General features: G+C 37.0%; 3 protein-coding genes and 1 pseudogene across 3 annotated transcripts in view; 1 reads left to right on the top strand and 3 right to left on the bottom strand.

The window, feature by feature from the left end:
- The window catches only part of mal2 (mal, T cell differentiation protein 2), a 4,744-nt gene extending 4,452 nt beyond the window's left edge, over positions 1–292 (top strand). The window contains exon 4 of the mRNA XM_051132433.1: positions 1–292. This exon is cut by the window's left edge and continues 374 nt beyond it. The gene's annotated coding sequence lies outside the window, so the exon portion shown is untranslated.
- A 5,791-nt stretch (positions 293–6,083) lies between these two features.
- Positions 6,084–11,927, bottom strand: LOC127177871 (uncharacterized; annotated as a pseudogene).
- Positions 11,928–12,019: 92 nt separating this feature from the next.
- On the bottom strand, positions 12,020–15,481 carry LOC127179124 (uncharacterized). The gene is made up of 2 exons (XM_051132422.1): positions 15,372–15,481; positions 12,020–15,246 (listed from the first exon to the last, which is right to left on the bottom strand). Exon 2 carries the CDS (start codon positions 14,046–14,048, stop codon positions 13,005–13,007), a length of 1,044 nt encoding a protein of 347 aa, XP_050988379.1. The 5' UTR covers positions 14,049–15,246; positions 15,372–15,481; the 3' UTR covers positions 12,020–13,004.
- LOC127177870 (uncharacterized) lies at positions 15,106–19,290 on the bottom strand. The gene is made up of 9 exons (XM_051130391.1): positions 19,244–19,290; positions 19,078–19,172; positions 18,829–18,981; positions 17,670–17,803; positions 17,253–17,389; positions 16,350–16,443; positions 15,931–16,269; positions 15,609–15,782; positions 15,106–15,246 (listed from the first exon to the last, which is right to left on the bottom strand). The coding sequence occupies exons 5-9, from the start codon at positions 17,387–17,389 to the stop codon at positions 15,106–15,108; spliced, it is 885 nt and encodes a 294-aa protein (XP_050986348.1). The 5' UTR covers positions 17,670–17,803; positions 18,829–18,981; positions 19,078–19,172; positions 19,244–19,290.
- Positions 19,291–19,797: the final 507 nt, after the last annotated feature.

The following is a 19,797-nucleotide window of genomic DNA, read 5'->3' as shown; positions in this document are numbered from 1 at the left end:
TGGCTTTAATTTACTGATGTAAACAGAAATTGTAAATCCATTGTATTTCACTCCGGTATTAGCCATTGCTCTAACAACACCAAGGCAAACACTTTTTTATGTATTTATTTTTATTTTTTATTTTTTTTTTAATTATTACAAATGTCATGTAAAGTTACACAAGTCAGATGCAAATATGTATGTAATGTGCATAATGTATTTAATATATATTTTTCTCTTTTCTTTTCTTCTGTACAAAATTGATTTATGTTATGTTTTATAGCATAAATAAAGCATAATTTTTAATTCCTAATAGTCTGTGGAATTTTCTGGTTTGGCTGGAATTTGAACCTGTTTACCCCTGTTTTTAAATACCATCTACCAAGTGGTATTAACCACTAGAGGGTCTTCTTTGTTTGAATTACAAAAAAAAATAAATAAATAAATAAAATAAAATAAAATAAAATAAAATAAAATAAATAAATAAATAGCATCTGCCTGGTTCCTTAATAACAGTAGATTAACATTCACTTCTTTCCACAAAGTGAAAAACAAATCCCAAAACAGTAACAAAAGAACCAAGAAAACCAGAAGAAACTGACCAAGCAAATATCATATAATATATTATAAACAAGAAGATATATATTTATAAATTATATACAGTAATATTTAATTTGACCTGTTTTAAGAGGTTATTGTTAAACTTCAACGGTGGTCCGAGAGGTCCAATATATATATATATATCTATATATATCTATATATATATATATATATATATATATATATATATATATATATATATATATATATATATATATATATATATAATATATATATATATATATATATATATATATAGATAGATAGATATATATATATATATTGGACCTCTCGGACCACCGCTGAAGTTTAACAATAACCTCTTAAAACAGGTCAAATTAAATATTACTGTATATAATACAGTAAATGTATATCGGTCACAGCGCTTCGCCCGGCAGTGTTCAGCGCGCACGTTTCACTCTGTTCTAGCCGTCGTCACTGCGTGGTGTGAAGCTCCGCTCACTGGGCCTTTATCACACTTCCGCGTTCGAAAAGCGGGAGTTTCAAGTCGTAGCGTAAAAAAACTTACGCTGCAACCTTTATCAATGGCTGTGTCCATAGCACGAGATAGTTGTGATCTATTTATGTAAAATTCAGTACAGATACATCTTCTAAATAACAAACTCAGTGCATAATTATTAATTGCATACTGTGAAACCAAGGAAGATGGCTTTATGATATACCGACGTATATTTCGTAACTTAAAGGGGAGAGCGCAAGCCATGCTGTATGTGTATGTGCAACACTTCAGAGTGACCACATTATGTTATTACAAAACTGCAAGAAAACAATACAAACAGCATTTCACATTAAAGAGCATGTCAATTAGCCAAAGCTTAAAATCTTAATTACGACTAAAAACTGTTTTGAACTATTAAATTAAAGGTTTAGGAAACGTATATTTAACAATAATGCTCACAGTTTTATGTTGCTTTACGATGCAATCCTCAATAATTACATCAAATTAAAATTGTTCAAATAAACAAATATTTCCAGCCCATAGACGATTATTCCAAAACAATACTGATTATCATAAATGAGTTATATCCTCCGTGATTTTTTTTTTTTTTTTTTTTTTTATTGCCAAGGTACAGAGCACAAAAGTACAAAAATGTCAGCATTATACATGTATATAATAAAATAAATAATACAAAACAAACCCTTTAAGAATTTAAATTAAAATGATTAAATAAATTGACAGTTTTAGAAGCCTTAAGATTTCTGGATGATGAAATAGTTTGGATATACTGTTGAACCTCTTTTTTAAAAATGATAAATAAAGGATTTTTTTTTGTTTGTTTGCTTGTTTTTTTTTTTTTTTTTTTTTTTTTTTTTTTTTTTTTGTATATTAAAGAAGCCAAACAGTACATCCTTAAAAAGCAAAGAGAAACCCTGGGGCACATTGTGATATTAGAGAATTCAATCCAAAATAAACTGATGCTCTAAAGAATCGAAAGCCTTATAAAAATCTAAGAAGAGAATGAAGCTCTCCTCCTGTATTAAGTCTGAATAATTTAACAGATCAAGTATCAACCTGTATCAACAATAACAATAACATTGTTATTGTTAACAATGTGTCTTTTGTTCAAAAACCTGACTGTGTCTTATCTATTACAGAACCAAGTACCGATTTTAGTCTTTTAGCAAATATAATAGCTAGAATTTTATAATCATTGTTAAGCAGAGAAACAGGACGCCAACTGTCAATTAAAAGCAAATCTTTTTTGGGTTTTGGAATTAAAGTAATTAGACCTTGAGTGAGAGTCAGGGGGTGAGCCTCATTCTGTATGCTTTCTTCAAAAACCCTAAGTAAAAAAGGAGACAATTCTTCAGAGAACTGTTTATAAAACTCTGCAGTAAGCCCGTCCATTCCAGGAGATTTATTGTTTTTGAGATCTAGAATCGAGTTACCTTCAGATAAAGTAATTTCACTAACACAAAGATCACATTAGTGACTGTACCCTCAATATTAAGACTTTCAATTAGAGAAGTATGTAAGCGACTCTTTTCTAATCTGAAAAAAATAAGCTGTGTTACATTCTCCCTCCTCCATCCATTTTTGTCTTGATCTAATGTAAGCACCCTGAGCCCTATAAGTGTACATCTCATCTAATTTAGATTGCAGGTCAGCATACTCAAGCTTATCAGATTCAGAAAAGAGTTCTGGGGTTTAGAAAAAAGTATTGCAATTCTAGACACCACCTTATTTTCTGCTGCTCTCTTAAGTTTAGCTAAATCGCTACCAAATTTTCTAAAATATTTACTAATTTCAAACTTCAACAGCTCCCACTGGCAACAAAATGAATTTAAAACTAAAGCTCTTCTCCAGTACTGCTCAATCAGTAATGTAATATTCTTTTTAACATCTTCAAATAGGAGAAGAGAGTTGTTCAATTTCCAATAAGAAGGAGATGAGCTGAAATCAAGGAAAACGGAAAGACAAATCTTGAGAGAGATAGCACTGTGGTCTGTGAGAGGTGTAGCATAATTGCAGACTGATTTACACCTGTTTGCTAGGCTTTGGGAAGTAAGCCAGTAGTCTATTTGAGACTGCTTAGAACAGTCCTTGCTGCTCCACTTGTAGAGTCTCTGCTGTGGATATATTTCTCTCCATATGTCAACAACACAAAAACGCAACATAAAATTATTCATAACTGGACTTAGGGGGAAACCTATCCAAATCACTGTTTAAAACCATATTGAAATCCCCACCTAAAATAAGAACAGCACTGGGGTACTTACAGTATTCAGTATTTAACCAGTACTGTATATTTTCACTGATCACATCCATTAATGTGGTATTTTCTTTAGAGGAATTGTATCCATACACATTTAATAAAACTAAGATGGTCTGACCAAGTGAAATCACTAACAAAAGAAAATGACCCTTTGGATCACTGACTAGGTGTAGTATCTCTCCAGCAAACTTGTTTTTTTAAAATGGCGACACCTGCTGATCGCACTGTGCCGTGTGACATCCATACATCGCTGCCCCACTGGGATCTCCAAAATTTCACATCATCTTGTGTGGAATGGGTTTCTTGCAAAAATCTGAACCATGGTTTTTAACAAACAAAAAGAGGGCTTTGCGCTTTACATTGTTTCTTAGACCCTTGGCATTAAGAGAAATGAACAATATCGACATTGACAAACAAACAGCAATTAACAGCTGTTAACACGAATCAAAACAAAGGCAAAAAGTCACTACTGACTGACAGATGAAAAGAAAACTGAGATGAACAGAGCTTAACTGACCATTTCAAATTACCAAATTAAAGGTCCAGCTGTACTACGATGATGGCTCAAATGCTATAGTGACAGGTAACAATCACAATCTTTGAAGAAGTACACAATCCTCATATGGAACTCAGGAAGTAATCTCCGCTCCTTCAATGAACGCACGTACTCCGATGTGATAGGCCGTTTTTCCAGCAGCCCTCGCCTCTCTCACTTTTGGCCACAAACTCTTCCGTCTCTCCCGGTCTAGCGCAGTTAGATCCTCCGCAAAGCGCAGGTTGTTGTCCTTGAGAAACTGGGACTTCTTAGCAGCTTTCCACAAAGCATCACGGATAACCTGTCAGGGTAAACTGCATGATGATGGCGTGAGGTTTTGTGTTGTCACCTCTTCTCCCTAGCTGATGCACAGTGTCAACCACGTCAGGATATTTGTTCTTGGCCTTGGGATAAGTCTCACTGCAGATTCGAATGACCTTGGATCTGATATCTTCCTTAAAAGTCTTAGGCACTCCAAACAATCTCAAATTCCACCTGCGAGAGTATCTCTCCAGATCAGAGATGCGCATTCCCCATGTGCTCGTGAGACGTTCCTGATCTTTAAGCCTGGAATCTACATCTTTCACATTCTTCTTCAGATCTTGTACTTCGGCGCATACAAAGTCTATCGTTTTCTTCAGCCCTTCTATCTTAAGAGCATTAGTGCTAATCATTCCTTCAAGCACGTCAGACCGCAGAGATCAAACTCGTTTACAGCAGGAGAAGCATAATCGTGGACATCCATACTGGCGTCAATAATGTCTGATCGCTCTTTGCGTTTGTCAAACGGCATGTTTGCACTCTTAATTGAGTGTACTGATACCTGGTACAGCAAATATAACAAAAAAGTTCATTGATACAGCTAGCTTTTCAAAATCAGTTAAGTCTGGTCAGGAGGTTGGACCATTGAACCAAGCGGATCTTGTGTATGGGCTTGGCAAAAAAACAATGAAACAAAAGTAATTCACATTGTGGGCACAAGAAATAAAAGAAAGAACTGCCAACTGAGAGATGGCACTCTGAATGTGATTCTCGCGTGATTGCGGGCGTGATCCAAGATGGCGACATCGGCATCGGCGTTGTAAACATCCAAACAATCCAAAAAGTTATATAAGAGATAAACTTTTCTTCTTCTTCTTCATCTCAATCTATATACGTTTAAATAAAATACAGCGGACTCACAGCAACTGTGGAGAACATTGAAAACCTTGAATGATTTTAGACGATTACTTTTTTAGACGTAACATCATGCCTCAGCCACAGAAAAAATACCAGCGCCGGTGTTATGGATCAACTGGGGATCATGTTAACTGGGGATACGCGCATGCACGCAAGTATGTTTACCTGGATTTCCAGCAGATGTTACACCACGACAGATTCGTCACGTTCGAAATTCCACAGATCATAGATTAAAAAACGTGTTTCACCAGTTGTATACATTTGGTATGCATAATAAAGGGCTTGGATTTCGCAGTGTCCGTGTCTGCATATAGTTTTAAGGAAGTTTACCATGCTCCCATGTCACGCTCACAAACCACGCCCATGGGACTCGTTTCCATGAATGATCAAACTCCTCAACGAACTGCAGTGCAACTGTAAGTATTTTCTTTTCAATATCTCTTTATAACATTGTGTCTGTAGTGTGCTGTCATATGTGTTCTAATTAACAAATATAGATTAAGTTAAAATTAGCAGTAAGCTACCTAAAGTAAACATGAACTGCAAAGTCCATTATGTTTTTATTGACAAGTCTTGTTAATTGATTTGGAGTTTACTACTGTTCCTAATCAAATTATTTATTTTCTGAGTGATTACTTTATATAAAATAAAATAATAATAATAATAATAATAATAATAATAATAATAAAAACAGATGCTTTGGCTTGAGTTTAAGTGATTTCAAAATGCTACTTTTTTTTCTTTTTTCTTTTTTTTAAATGTCTGAGATCTCTTGATTGCTCTGTTGCCTTTGTATCCTCTTCCCTGGACATATGACTGATCTGAAATCAACATTTTTCATAGGCTTAGATATCTGTTTAGAACAATTCTGTATTCAGTTTTATAGAATCATTGTAACGGGACTCCAGCGAAGCGTGTTAGATCCAGATGCGAGCTTTATTAAACAGTGTAGTCAAGACAGGCAGGATCGATCTCCAAACAATAGTAAACCGAAGGCAAGACAAAAGCGTAATCCAAATAAACAGGCAGAAGGTGAAAGTCCAAGTGAGTCAAGTCAAGTCACCTTTATTTATATACCGCCTTTAACAATACAGAATTGTGACAAGGCGGCTGTACAGTATTAAATAGGAAACAGTACATCAACAATGCCAAAGGCAACATTAAACACTCACATTATAGGTAAAGGTAGTTAATCAAAAACAATAAAATAAAATGCAATATTGTGTTAAGAGAAAGTGTCCCCAACTAAGCAAGCCAGAGGCGACAGCGGCAAGGAACCAAAACTCCATCGGTGACAAATGGAGAAAAAAACCTTGGGAGAAACCAGGCTCAGTCGGGGGGCCAGTTCTCCTCTGGCCAAAGTTCCCGTGGTCTTGTGCCGACAGCCGTCTAGGTGATGTGGTCTTTAATGTGGATCCGTCTCTGGGGCTCATCTAGTTGATGTGGACTCCGCTGACATTCAGGGCTGTAGAGGTCGTCTCTAGGTGCTGATCCACCGTCTGGGCTGGGTTCGGACTGGATCCGGGGGACTGCAGTGACCATCTGATCTGGATACGGACTGGATCTGGTGGTTAATGTGACCTCGGAATAAGAGAGAAACAGACTAATATTAGCGTAGATGCCATTCTTCTGACGATGCACCGAGTACATCGGGTGTTATGGGAAGTGTTCCCGGTTCCGGTTGACCTAATTAGTGCAGCCTAACAATCCTTTAACGGATTTGAATTATAAGAATGTGGATTTGTTATGTGTAAGCAAGGTTAAAGAGATGGGTCTTTAATCTAGATTTAAACTGACAGAGTGTGTCTGCGTCCCGAACATTGTAGGGTAGATTGTTCCAGAGTTTGGGTGCTAAGTAAGAAAAAGATCTGCCGCCCGCGGTTGATTTTGATATTCTCGGTATTATCAAATTGCCAGAGTTTTGAGAACGCAGCGGACGTGAGGGACTATAATGCGATAAGAGCTCACTCAGGTACTGGGGAGCTAAACCATTCAGGGCTTTATAAGTAATTAGCAAGATTTTAAAATCTATACGATGTTTAATAGGGAGCCAGTGCAGTGTAGACAGAACCGGGCTAATATGATCATACTTTTTGGTTCTAGTAAGAACTCTAGCTGCTGCATTTTGGACCAGCTGGAGTTTGTTTATTAAGCGAGCAGAACAACCACCCAATAAAGCATTACAATAATCTAACCGTGAGGTCAAAAACACATGAATTAATGTTTCAGCATTTGACATTGATAGCATAGGTCGTAGTTTAGATATATTTTTGAGATGGAAAAATGCAGTTTTGCAAATACTAGAGATGTGGTTTTCAAAGGAAAGATTACCATCAAATAGCACACCTAGGTTCCTAACTGATGACGAAGAATTGACAAAACAGCCATCAAGTATTAGACAGTGTTTTAGGTTATTACACGCTGAGGTTTTAGGCCCAATAACTAACACCTCTGTTTTTTCAGAATTTAGCAGTAAGAAATTACTTGTCATCCAATTTTTTAACTCAACTACACAATCCATTAGTTTTTCAAATTGGTACGTTTCGCCAGGCCGCGAAGAAATATAGAGCTGGGTATCATCAGCATAGCAGTGAAAGCTAACACCATATTTCCTGATGATATCACCCAAGGGTAACATGTAAAGCGTAAAGAGTAACGGCCCTAGTACTGAGCCTTGTGGTACTCCATACTGCACTTGAGATCGATATGATACCTCATCATTTACTGCCACGAATTGATGGCGGTCAGATAGATACGATTTGAACCATGCCAATGCACTACCACTAATGCCAACAGAATTCTCAAGTCTATTCAAGAGAATGTTGTGGTCAACAGTATCAAACGCAGCACTAAGATCCAGTAGCACTAACAAAGAGATACAACCACGATCGGATGATAAGAGTAGATCATTTGTAACTCTAATAAGAGCAGTCTCAGTACTATGGTACGGTCTAAAACCTGACTGAAAATCCTCACAGATATCATATTTCTGTAGGAAGGAAGATAACTGTGAGGATACAACCTTTTCTAATATCTTTGACAGAAATGGGAGATTCGAGATAGGTCTGTAATTAGTTAATTCGTTGGGGTCAAGTTGTGGTTTTTTAATTAGAGGCTTAATAGCAGCCAGTTTGAAGGTTTTGGGGACATATCCTAATGACAGTGATGAATTAATAATATTTAGCAGAGGATCTATGAGATCTGGAAGCATCTCTTTTAGTAGCCTAGATGGAATAGGGTCTAGCATACAAGTTGTTGGTTTAGATGATTTAACAAGTTTATACAATTCTTCCTGACCTATAGTAGAGAATGAGTTGAATTGTTCCCCAGGAGATCTATAGCGCACTATCTGATGCAACACTGTAATTGACGGCTGCATAGTGACAATTTTGTCTCTAATTGTATCGATCTTAGAAGTAAAGTAGTTCATAAAGTCATTACTGCTATGCTGATGGGCATAGTCAGTGCCTGTTGGTTCTTTATTTTTTGTTAACTTAGCCACTGTATTGAATAAATACCTAGGGTTATGTTTGTTTTCTTCTAAAAGAGTCGAAAAGTAGTCAGATCTGGCCGATTTTAACGCTTTTCTGTACGATAGGGTACATTCCCGCCAAGCAGTACGAAAAACCTCTAATTTTGTTTTCCTCCAGCTGCGCTCCATTTTCCGGGCTGCTCTCTTTAGGGCGCGAGTGTGCTCGTTATACCACGGGGTCGGACTATTTTCCTTAATCTTCCTTAGGCGCAGAGGAGCGACCGTATCTAGAGTCCTGGAAAAGAGAGAGTCAATAGTTTCTGTTACTTCATCAAGTTTTTCTGAGCTATTGGACATGCTGAAGAATTCAGATAAGTCAGGAAGATTACTTAGAAAGCAATCTTTTGTAGTAGAAGTGATGGTTCTACCATACTTATAATAAGGAGTTGAATTTACAGTTTTAGTCATCTGGAGAATACACGAGACTAGATAATGATCAGAGATATCATCACTTTGCTGCAGAATCTCAACGGCATTGACATCAATTCCATGTGACAGTATTAAGTCTAGAGTATGATTTCGACAATGAGTGGGACCTGACACGTGTTGTCTAACTCCAATAGAATTTAAAATGTCTGTAAATGCTGCTCCCAGTGCATCGATTTCATTATCAACATGGATGTTAAAGTCACCTACTATTAAGACCTTATCTGTAGCCAACACCAGCTCAGATATAAAATCAGCAAATTCTTGAAGAAAATCTGTATGGTGCCCTGGTGGCCTGTATACAGTAGCAAGTACAAACGTCATAGGGGATTTATCATTAACAATTGTTTCTCTGGATAATGTTATATGAAGCACCATTACTTCAAATGAGTTATACTTGAAATCCGCTCTCTGTGAAACACTAAAAATATTGCTATAAATTGTAGAAACACCTCCCCCTTTACCTTTTAGACGTGGCTCATGTTTATAACAGTAATCATGAGGAGTAGACTCGTTTAAGATAATGTAATCATCTGATTTTAGCCAGGTTTCTGTCAAACATAGCACATCTAGATTATGATCAATGATCATATCATTTACAAAAAGCGCTTTTGTAGAGAGGGACCTGATATTCAAAAGGCCAAGTTTTATCATTTGTTTCTCTGTATTATGTAAGTTTTTTATTTGTTGAACGTTGATTAGATTGTTACTCTTAAATTGGTTTGGACGTCTTTTGTATTGTCTAGCTCGGGGAACAGACACAGTCTCTATAGCATGATATCTAGGTGTAAGGGTCTCTATGTGCTGAGAATTAACTGATTTTGGTGACGTGTGGCGGCTAGCAGACGGTCGGATTAGCCAGTCTGTCTGCTTCCTGACCTGGGCCCCAGTTAGTCAAGTGCAAACTCTAAGACTATATGCCATATTACTAGAGAGAAGAGCAGCACCACCCCTGGAGGGGGATGAAGACCATCTCTTTTCAACAGGTCAGGTCTGCCCCAAAAACTTGTCCAATTGTCTATGAAACCTATGTTATTCTGCGGGCACCACTTAGACATCCAGCCATTTAGTGACGACAGTCTGCTATGTATCTCGTCACCACGATACGCAGGGAGGGGGCCAGAGCAAATTACAGTGTCTGACATCATACTTGCAAGTTCACACACCTCTTTAACATTATTTTTAGTGATCTCCGACTGGCGAAGTCGAACATCATTTGTGCCGACGTGAATAACGATCTTACTGAATTTACGTTTAGCATTAGCCAGCACTTTTAAATTTGCCAAGATGTCAGGCGCTCTGGCTCCCGATAAACACTGGACTATGGTGGCTGGTGTCTCTATTTTCACGTTCCGTACAATAGAATGGCCAATAACTAGAGCACTTTGATCAGGTTTCTCAGTGGGTGCGTCACTGAGTGGGGAGAACCTGTTTGATGTTCTGATCGGAACGGAAGAGCGGTGTTTTGTACCGCGACTATGCCGTCTCACAGTCACCCAGTTGCCCTGCTGCAAAGGCGAAGTTACCGGAACCGAACAATGTACGGGACTTCCTAAGCTAGTCGCATCCAAAGCCGTATCTAATGCCCTCACATTCTTACTATCCTCGATTAAAGTTTGGATGCGTGTCACTAGTTCTGAAATCTTCTCTGTCAGCCTAACTATTTCCCTGCATTTATCACATGTGAATCCCTCGCTGCCAACAGAGATTGATAAACTCTACATATGACAGGTGATGCAGGTTACCAGGAAAGGAGAAGAAGCCATTACTCACCGTAGTTGTAGAACGATTTCAACTCACCACTGTTGTCTGATGAACTTAGAGACGTGGTAGTAGAACGTAGTAGACGTGAATAGAGACGTGAGTGGGAACGCAAATGGCAGGCTAACCGGCAAACGGAATGCTAACACACAGCGCAGCGTTGCACTGGCGGTTATAGATTAAATACGAGCGATCGGATTAGTTTGATGGATAATAACAGAAATCTGGTGGGGAAAAAAAAGCTATATTTTATCACTTTAAACAACAGAAAGTAATAGTAAAATAGAGATTTCCTCAGAAGAATAAAACTCTAGGGGAGCAGTCCAAAGTAGCAAAATAAACAAGGCTATAAAACTAGGCAAAAACTATGGCAATGAAGCAAGACAAAACTATGGCAAAAAACAAGACAGAACTATGACAATGAAACAAAACCGTGAAAATAGCAAAAACAAGGCAATGAAATCAGGAAAAATACTTAGTAGAGTCCGCACAGGCAAAACAATACTTCATGAGGCCTGTTTGGTATAGGCCTCCTTAAATGGCCACCAAACAGGAAGTAACCCAAGAAGCAGCAGAGGGAGCGGAAAAAGAGAGTCAATGGGTGAGGGCTCCCTCTGCTGGCGTGGCGTTACAATCATATGATCAGATAAATTAACTTAATTTTATATATAGTGTGTCAGTATTGTACTGTACATTATGCTCAGTTAGGTTTGTGAATTTAAATGTTGAGTCTGATGTCTTTCACTGAACATGTAGAGAACACTTCAGTTCATGACTCCTGCTTTTCATTTTACATACTACTCTCTCAAGAGCTCTCGCCAGACTTGTGTTCCTGACAGTAGAAAGCGTGATGAACAGATTTAAAGCCAAACTTTATAGTATGTGTGATGATGAACACAGGAAGGTATTTTTTATACAGTTCATATGAGCTATGTATGTCACATGTGTGACATGTTTACATTTTTAAGGTGTTTAACAATTAAAAATGAATCATGCTGTAGGATCTTTCTTACTGACTCACAGATTCCTTTTCAAGTTACCGTACTGTCTTTTGTATGAAAGCCCTGTGACAACCACAACTTTTTCATGTTGAACATAGGCAAAACATATGATAATTTGATGAATTGTTACATATATGGCTAATATTCCAAGAGACAGTATACATCACTAACCTCATAATCATTTGGCACCTCATGAATAGAATACCTCTCCTAAACATCAATTAGAATAGATAAAGCTTTATTACGTACACAGTAAAATAAGCAGTGTCAACATAACACTTAAAGAGTTAATTTTAACACTTCTTTGGAGCACATATGGTCCCACTCTATCGAGAGTAAAAATAACACTGACTGTAGTGTAGAACTTATAGTGTAAATAAAGCACCATAAAGTGTTAAAAAACAACACTGAGAGAGTATTTATTTACACTTGTTATTGTACTGTAAGTTTAACACTATGGGGCACTTAACACCTCTGGTGTTATTTTTTATTTAGATTACTCTGTTAAGTGTTATTCATAGTGTTCTTATTTGGTGCAAAATATGTATTAAAAAATGCATTCAAATATTAAAAAAATTCTTTACACAGATGTAAACATTTAAATGTTTATTTACAAAATGGGCAAAGTGGCTACTTTAAAACATGTACAGTTCGACTTGTCATAAAATTACATATAAAATGATAAAATATGAAAACATCAATTTTGAAATAAAACCTGCATTGACAGCTAAGTGTTAACAAGACTGCAGTAAGGTACAACAAACCAAAAGAAATTATCAGACCCATAAGACATTTGCATATCAAAAGGTTTGTAATAAATTAGTTCAGTGACATTGAACACTTTCAAGGATTCACAGTGTCTTGGTTCAATTCTGTAGGCATAACAATGATCATCAAAGCAAACAGTTTTGAGTGGTGATGCAACCAGTACCACAAATTCATTTCTAACAACAATATCTTTGATTTTATAAAACACTGGCAAATCAATGTCTACTTCACCACAAATAATTAAACCAGAACGGTATTCAGTTCCATTATACTTCACCCATTTAACTGAGAGAACATCTGTTTGCGGAGGAATATTCAACTTGGATGCAATTTGTACATTTTCACTTAAGTCACAGAGAGAAACAGTCTTTCCTGGTCCAAGCACTATTCTGTCATGATTGAAGGTTTCCCATGTATATGCCATGCTATTCTGGTGTTTTTTTGCAAGAGTCAGAGTAATGTTTTTAAAACACTTTTGCTGTGTCTTAAAAAAAATTATGCTTTGACTCAAAGCGCATTGACCACATGTGAACAATGGGCCCAATATTGCGTATACACCGGGGGTAATGCATCATTAGGTGATGCTTAGGCAGGAGGTTTCTGTCTGGAAACAAGCACTTGAAAAGCCTGTGATGCTCAGCAATTAAGTGTTTCAAATACACAGTAAGGCCCTCAGTTAAAACAGGAGAAAATACAATGTTTACAATTTGTAGTAACAGTAATAGTAGCTGCCAGTGTTCATCATCTTGGGGCACAATGTCACCAAAAATGAGTGGCACATTACGGAGTAGACACCAACACTGTATTGCGTTTATGCCCAAATCATTGCTCTCATCATCAAGTTTTACAGCAGGAGGCCGATTTCTCCTCTCCATGTACCCATAATTAAATGAATGCAATCTTCCATCTAACTCTTTTGCTGTCAAAAAATGAGCTTGTACATAACGCAAAACAAGTTTTAATTCAAACTGTGCAATGCCTTCTAAAACATCATGCATTACATCTACAGAAAAATTGTCTGATATATTGAAGTACTGCAGAGAGTTCAGCAAACATGTGCGCTTTACACCATAAACATGAGGTAGTGTTGGGTCTGCTTGTATAGCTTCACAGTGTCGCAAGTGTGTCTCTTTAGTGCGAAAAATAACATTCGACTCATCTTCACAGAACACAGTTTGATAATCTTCCCTTTCAGTAAGGCAAAACCTACAGCTATTCCGAGCTCGAAAAGATTCAACAAATCCAAAAAGGCAGTGCAAACCAAGATTATCTCCTGTTATTTGGACAATACTGCCACGCACAAAACCAGAGGGTCCTTCTATTCCTGTGGACTCCAGAACTTTTATGTCATTGACAATAGGTTCTAAAATTGAATCAAATCCATATGTTTTTATGTCTTGGGAATGAAAAAGTGCACATAAGTGTATGTTGGCTAAAGACGAATTAAATTGTGGTGGGAAATTTCTTAAAGTAAAATATATACCTCCCAATTTGTGGATGCCTTTTTTGACCCTAATGGATTGGCACATTCAAAATCATCGTAAAACATTTGAATCTGAAGTGCATTTTTTTCAGTGGAAAACAGGGGGTGGCTCTTTATGTATAGTCCATCTTCAATATCACAGTAAATACCATCTTTATTAGGTACACCTGACTTAAACCTGAATGAGGTCTTTGGGTGCATTAAAATGCTCTGTAAGGTTTGAAGAATTGGGACATAGGCAAATTTGTCAGTCACTGGAACTTGCTCATATAATCCAGTAGACTTGTTTTTTCTATTGTCAAATCTGACACCAAGTACTTTCTGAACAGGCTGGACAATTCCCCATTTCCTTGAAAAATATGAGTTTCGTTTAGACATGGAATTAAGTGAGGTAAAAGGGTTTTCAATTGTCTCAAATGACTGTTCAACTTCATTTTTAATGTCTGTGTTCTGTGAGGATAAGCAACAAAGAGCAGTCTCTTTTACTTGGTCCTGGATGTCCTGAACTACTACTTTCATAGACATAACAAACGTATTAATAGTAGTCTGACTTACACCTGCAGCTTGCAGTTGTGCTATTGCTGATGCACACATATCCGTGGTGTTTTTACTGGATATTGGCAGGGAACTGACATTTGAAGATTTAGCCACATCAATACTACTAGATTGCCCAACAACTGCTTCATGAACAGCACTATCTTGAACATGTAATGGAACTTCATTACTTGCTTCATGAACTCTATTTAAATGTTTGCGGAACCCAGAATATGTTCCAAATTCTAAACAGCATCCTGCCTGTCCACATTTTAGACGAAGTGATTTGCCAGAAAACAGACCATGAATTAGTTTTAGATGTCGAACTAGCAAATTTGTGTTCTCCAGGCAGCAAGAGCAAACAAAACAAATCATTTTAGCTGGCAATCACCTCTAATGCATGAATCTGGCTCGGAGCTCAGCAACCCTTGGACTCTCTTTCACTTTGCCAATGTCAATCTCAAAAACGGTTGTTTGTATGAAGGTGTACATGTTGTGAAGCACCTTATTGTATGAGGCACCAAACACAAAGTGGGCTTTGAACAGTTCATCGAAGGCAGCAAGACCACTCACTGACTTGCATGGTATGGCTTTTTGTCGAGGATGATGTAGTATCCATGAATGCTGCTTTTCTTTGTCCCGACAGCAAGCAGGTAGGGCTGGGTGCTCTCTTTAATTGAATCAAGATGTTCCTGTATGTTAGTCCCTGCCTAAAAATAAAACAAAAGACAATCCTTAACAACGCTCCATTTGCTTGTTTCTACATTAGTTTTACAATGAATACAACTGGGTTGAAGTTGAAGCAGACAGGTTATACAGAAAATGCCAAATTTACCTTTTTGAAGATCACAATGTGTTTTTCAGCTTGAGATGCCGACATTTTCCCAGGTCTCTTGCGACCTTGTGCTGATGGTGGAATTAGGTGAAGTAAAAGAAGAATCGAAGACCGCTACCCCATCCTAAGAGACATGGTTATTTTAGGGGAAAAAAAAAACATAATCAGTAAGGTACATAATTATGACCGCTACCCCATTAAAACATGGTTATTTTAGGGGGAAAAAAACATAATCACATTTGATTCAGTGTCCACAGCTGATTCTGCACAGTGAATCAGGTCCTGAAGTTCTTGGGAGGAGTTAAGCCCCTTGCTCTGCTGTATGACTTTCTGCATAAATGTAGTTGGCCACCTCTCTAAAAACTTAGCTGCTGTCTTTTCACCAAAAAGACAAGCAAAATCCAGCTCAATCTGTAAAACCCACCAAAGCAGAAAAAAAAGCAACTAAGTGCAAATTTATTATCTTTACAATGAATAATAAATATAACAATATATCCTCTATTGTCCTTATTTCACAGAAAAATAATCTAAATCACATTAATAACTCAAATGTTCTTACCAGGCCTTTGATATCCAAATAACGTGGAAATTCAGTTAGCACATCAGTGCATCTGCTTGGGTCATGAATCATCTTGCGACGATACTGAAATGTCTCCCTCATCTTGACCTTTACTGTCGCCTCCTCTGAAGTATGCTTCATAAGAGAAACAGCTTCCCTATACTGTTCTTCGGTCAGGATAACTTCTGTGCTGGATGAAGCTTCTCTCTGTGCAGATGGGCCACCACTAAAAGACTGGGGGACACATCTACGGGTCTCTGATGGTGCACTGTTCCTCTGAATGTTCTTAATTTTCCATGACAAGTACCCTTGTCCACTTTGAGGGTCATAATAATGTTCCTTAAAAAAAAAATGTTTAAAGTAAAACAAGACATCCATCTACCACATAATTATTTAACTAATTTAATTAATTTACTTACATATCCAAGCTTTGCATATGGATCCCTAAGATATGGAAACAGGGCAATGATTCCTTGAGCATACAGTTCTCTTACTTGTTTGGGTGGAGATGAGCTGTAATATTATAGAGAAACAATCAAATATGAATTGAAATTTAAATAATTAAATATTATTAACTTTTAAAATTCACTTTTCCCAACAGTTAACACATTACAGTTTATAAAATTGCATCAACAAGATGAGAATTTGAGTGTCACAGGCGTTTGCTACAGAAGAACAAATGTCACATTAAATTTTGTCCTGACGCCTTTGTAAAAGTGCTCGTTCACCAAAAATTCAGTTTTGTATTTTTCCACACCTGGAAGATCTTTATAAATTTTTGATTGCATCCAAGAGCTTTCTAAACCCCTATAAACAGAAACGCGACTACAACTTTCAAGACCCGTGTCTTGCATGACCCATGTAATGTAGTATAACCATTGTGATAATATTCCATGTGGCTATAGTGATTCAACCTAAACTTCATGAAACTTTAAATCCTTAGTGTGTGAAAAAAACAGACTATTAATATTGTTATTTTTTGCACACAAACTACTTTTCTTGCTCTATAAGAACCACTACAGTCACACAAGGACTATTTCAAAGACGTTTTACTAACATTCTTGGCCTTGAAGTGGCAGCTGTTTTTCTGTCTATGAGGGGGACTTTATCACAGATATGTTCATTTGTTTTCTAAACATGAGAAAGATCTTACTCTGTGGAATGACACAGGGTTAAGTAATTAATGAAAGAATTATCATTTTCACTGAATTAACCTTTTAATGACTTTAATGATCTTTTAAAAATCATGTCCTTTAACAAATTTTGCTTTGGGCTAGGAAATCATGACCACTGGAATAAAGAATACTTAAAATACAAGTTACCTGTGCTTTTCAGTCATATCTGCAGCAAGAATATTGACCATCTTTCTCCTGTTGCTGTCAGATAAGCATTTGGTTTTGTTGTACTCTCTGATGATTCCATCCCCACCAGGTTTAGTCTGCAGAATGTTTTTGACCATCTGCAAAGTTACAAAGCACAATAAACAGCACAAACAACCCATGTCAGAAAACATTGTGAACATGATTGTGTAGTCACATTGTGATTCTGCACCTGGATCAAATCTCCAACACATGAATTTGGTAAACTCGACTTAACTTTTGCACTTTAGTTTCATGCATTAACACAAAAGACACAGTGTGATATTTTCAGAAAACAAGGCACTTTCTTCAAAATGTTAATTTCTTCCAAACATTCTAAATTCTTACTGAATAACAATCAAGGCACAGACACACACTCACAATTCCTGCTTCATCTTCAGCTCTCCTCTTTCTTGTAGGGCTGTCATCACTTAGAAGAACGGTGTCATCAGATTCATTGCTTGAAATCTCAATAGAGCTTTCTTCACTTGGCACTGGAGGAACATGGGTCAATTCTGTTGACAAAGAATTAACCTAAAATTAGTCTTAGTCGAGTTAATTTGAGCTAAGTTTCCCGAAGTTTAGTTGTTCCCTACAATTTAATTTTGAAAAAGTTCTGGAGCATGATTGAGCTGTCTTGGCTGAAAATAAATCTTAAAATATGTCAGTGCCATTATTTTACATTTACATTCAGTCATTTAGCAACTGTCAAATGAGAACAACAGCAGCAATAACATCAACAGAAGTGCTTTAATGGTTTAAGTCCAACAAACTTGTCTCGCCTGTCCCAGCGCAAGTACATGAAGCTAAGTGTTTTTTGTTTTTTTTTGTCTTAAAATGTACATGCCTTATTCAACTATGACCTTTGCAGGTAAAATAAACAAATTAATAAACAATGAATGACAAACTGTCAAACCCTGGTACCGCTAACAAACTTTTCATTTTTTAAATTTACAAAATTAAATACCTGTTTGCGATCGCAATGTTATCTGAATTGTTTCCTAAAAAACATGTTTACACGTGGCTGTGAATGTGTGTGTGGGTGTGATCTTAGACCCAGACGCGGTGGTGAAAAGTTGTATATTAAGTCAAACTTAAGAAGTGGATTGCATGCGCCTGTCAACAACGATAGACAAGACATGAGGCTGGTCGAAAAAAACGGCCGATTGCGATTTCTGGCCGGTCATTCGGTGCATCTCCAGCTATTTAATTCCCTGTCAAGTCATGCCATTAGCATTAGCCCTTGTGCTAATCCCATCAAGTGGCTTTGGTCCAGCGCTCAAGCAAGAGACACTAGACAGGCGTGCTTAATAAACAAATAATGGAAAATCAGTGCAGCTCAACCTTTATACAAATTAATTTACAAAATAAACAATGTTTTACTTCCCAATCACAGTCAACATGCAAATACATTTTAATTAAGTTTAATTAAGCCTTAACGCCTGATGTTTTGATGCTCCCCGGACGTTTGCAAAGCACAAACAACGCGACATGTCACTTGCCTATGCTCAACTACGTACATTTTGACGATATACATTACCATTTGAAGAATCTGGCAATAGTATCTGGAAAACTCCCAAATTCGGTTGCTTCAGAACGTCCTCAAAGACGTCCTCCTCTATTTCAGTGCCAGACTCATCGTAAAGCCTGGCCTCGGGCCTACTAGAGACACTGATGCCGAACTTCACGAAGGCTGTAAACGAACCGAAATAAGATTTAATGTAGTGGCAAACGCCACCGACGTTGTCAGCTTAATATGTATGTATTATATAATTACAAATGCAATTACCTTCATCCAGAAAATCGGAAAGTTTCAAATCGCTGTGAGAAACTTTCACATACTTCTGTTCATTTCTGACTTAACTTTGACAAGCATCTTCACTCCTAACAAAGTATTTAGTGAGTACTTAAAAATATATGTTTTTAATTTAAGTATAGAAAGAGAAAGACCTCACCTTGCAGCTGGCATGTGGATAAAATGGCGTTTTCGTCTTCACGATGGGTAAGAGGGGAGGGGCAAAGATAATTTGGCGGGGTTTTTGCACTTCAAGTGTAAAAATGTAATTACACCACGTAGCACCCCTGCAACTACACTACAAAAGAGCATCTATTAACACTGTTGGTTATTAATTTAACTCTTTTAGAATGAATAACATTTAACACTGCATTTTTTACACTGCTTATTTTACTGTGTACTTTATTGCCAAATATGACACATATTCAGTTTTATAAGTGAAATATAATGAGCAAGGTTTTTTTTTTTAAAAGTAATTGTTTATATGTAATATAACAACAACCCCTGCAAGAACTTCAGATGATCCCAACTATGAATCAACATGCAAAACTGCAAAATTATCATTATGATCACAATATGTAATCAATGCCTTAACATGTTTCTGCTTAACTGAATGATGTCACAACCTCTCTGAATGTCAGCTGAGACCATGACAACTAGATGTGCCCTAGAGACAGATCCACCTTGTCACCCGGACAGCCGTCGGCACAATTG

The sequence above is a fragment of the Labeo rohita genome, chromosome 16 (assembly GCF_022985175.1).
Source record: "Labeo rohita strain BAU-BD-2019 chromosome 16, IGBB_LRoh.1.0, whole genome shotgun sequence".
NCBI classification, from domain to species: Eukaryota; Metazoa; Chordata; class Actinopteri; order Cypriniformes; family Cyprinidae; genus Labeo; species Labeo rohita.
This window is presented reverse-complemented; position numbering and strand designations above follow the sequence as displayed.

What these genes read in the sequence shown, in the direction of transcription:
- LOC127179124 (XM_051132422.1), bottom strand. Translation starts at nt 14,048, where the DNA reads ATGTGCCAATCCATTAGGGTCAAAAAAGGCATCCACAAATTGGGAGGT.
- LOC127177870 (XM_051130391.1), bottom strand. Translation starts at nt 17,389, where the DNA reads ATGGTCAAAAACATTCTGCAGACTAAACCTGGTGGGGATGGAATCATC. An exon ending in GATATGACTGAAAAGCACAG is followed by an intron (nt 16,444 to 17,252) that starts GTAACTTGTATT and finishes ATAATATTACAG; the next exon opens with CTCATCTCCACCCAAACAAG. An exon ending in ATTTGGATATCAAAGGCCTG is followed by an intron (nt 15,783 to 15,930) that starts GTAAGAACATTT and finishes TGGGTTTTACAG; the next exon opens with ATTGAGCTGGATTTTGCTTG.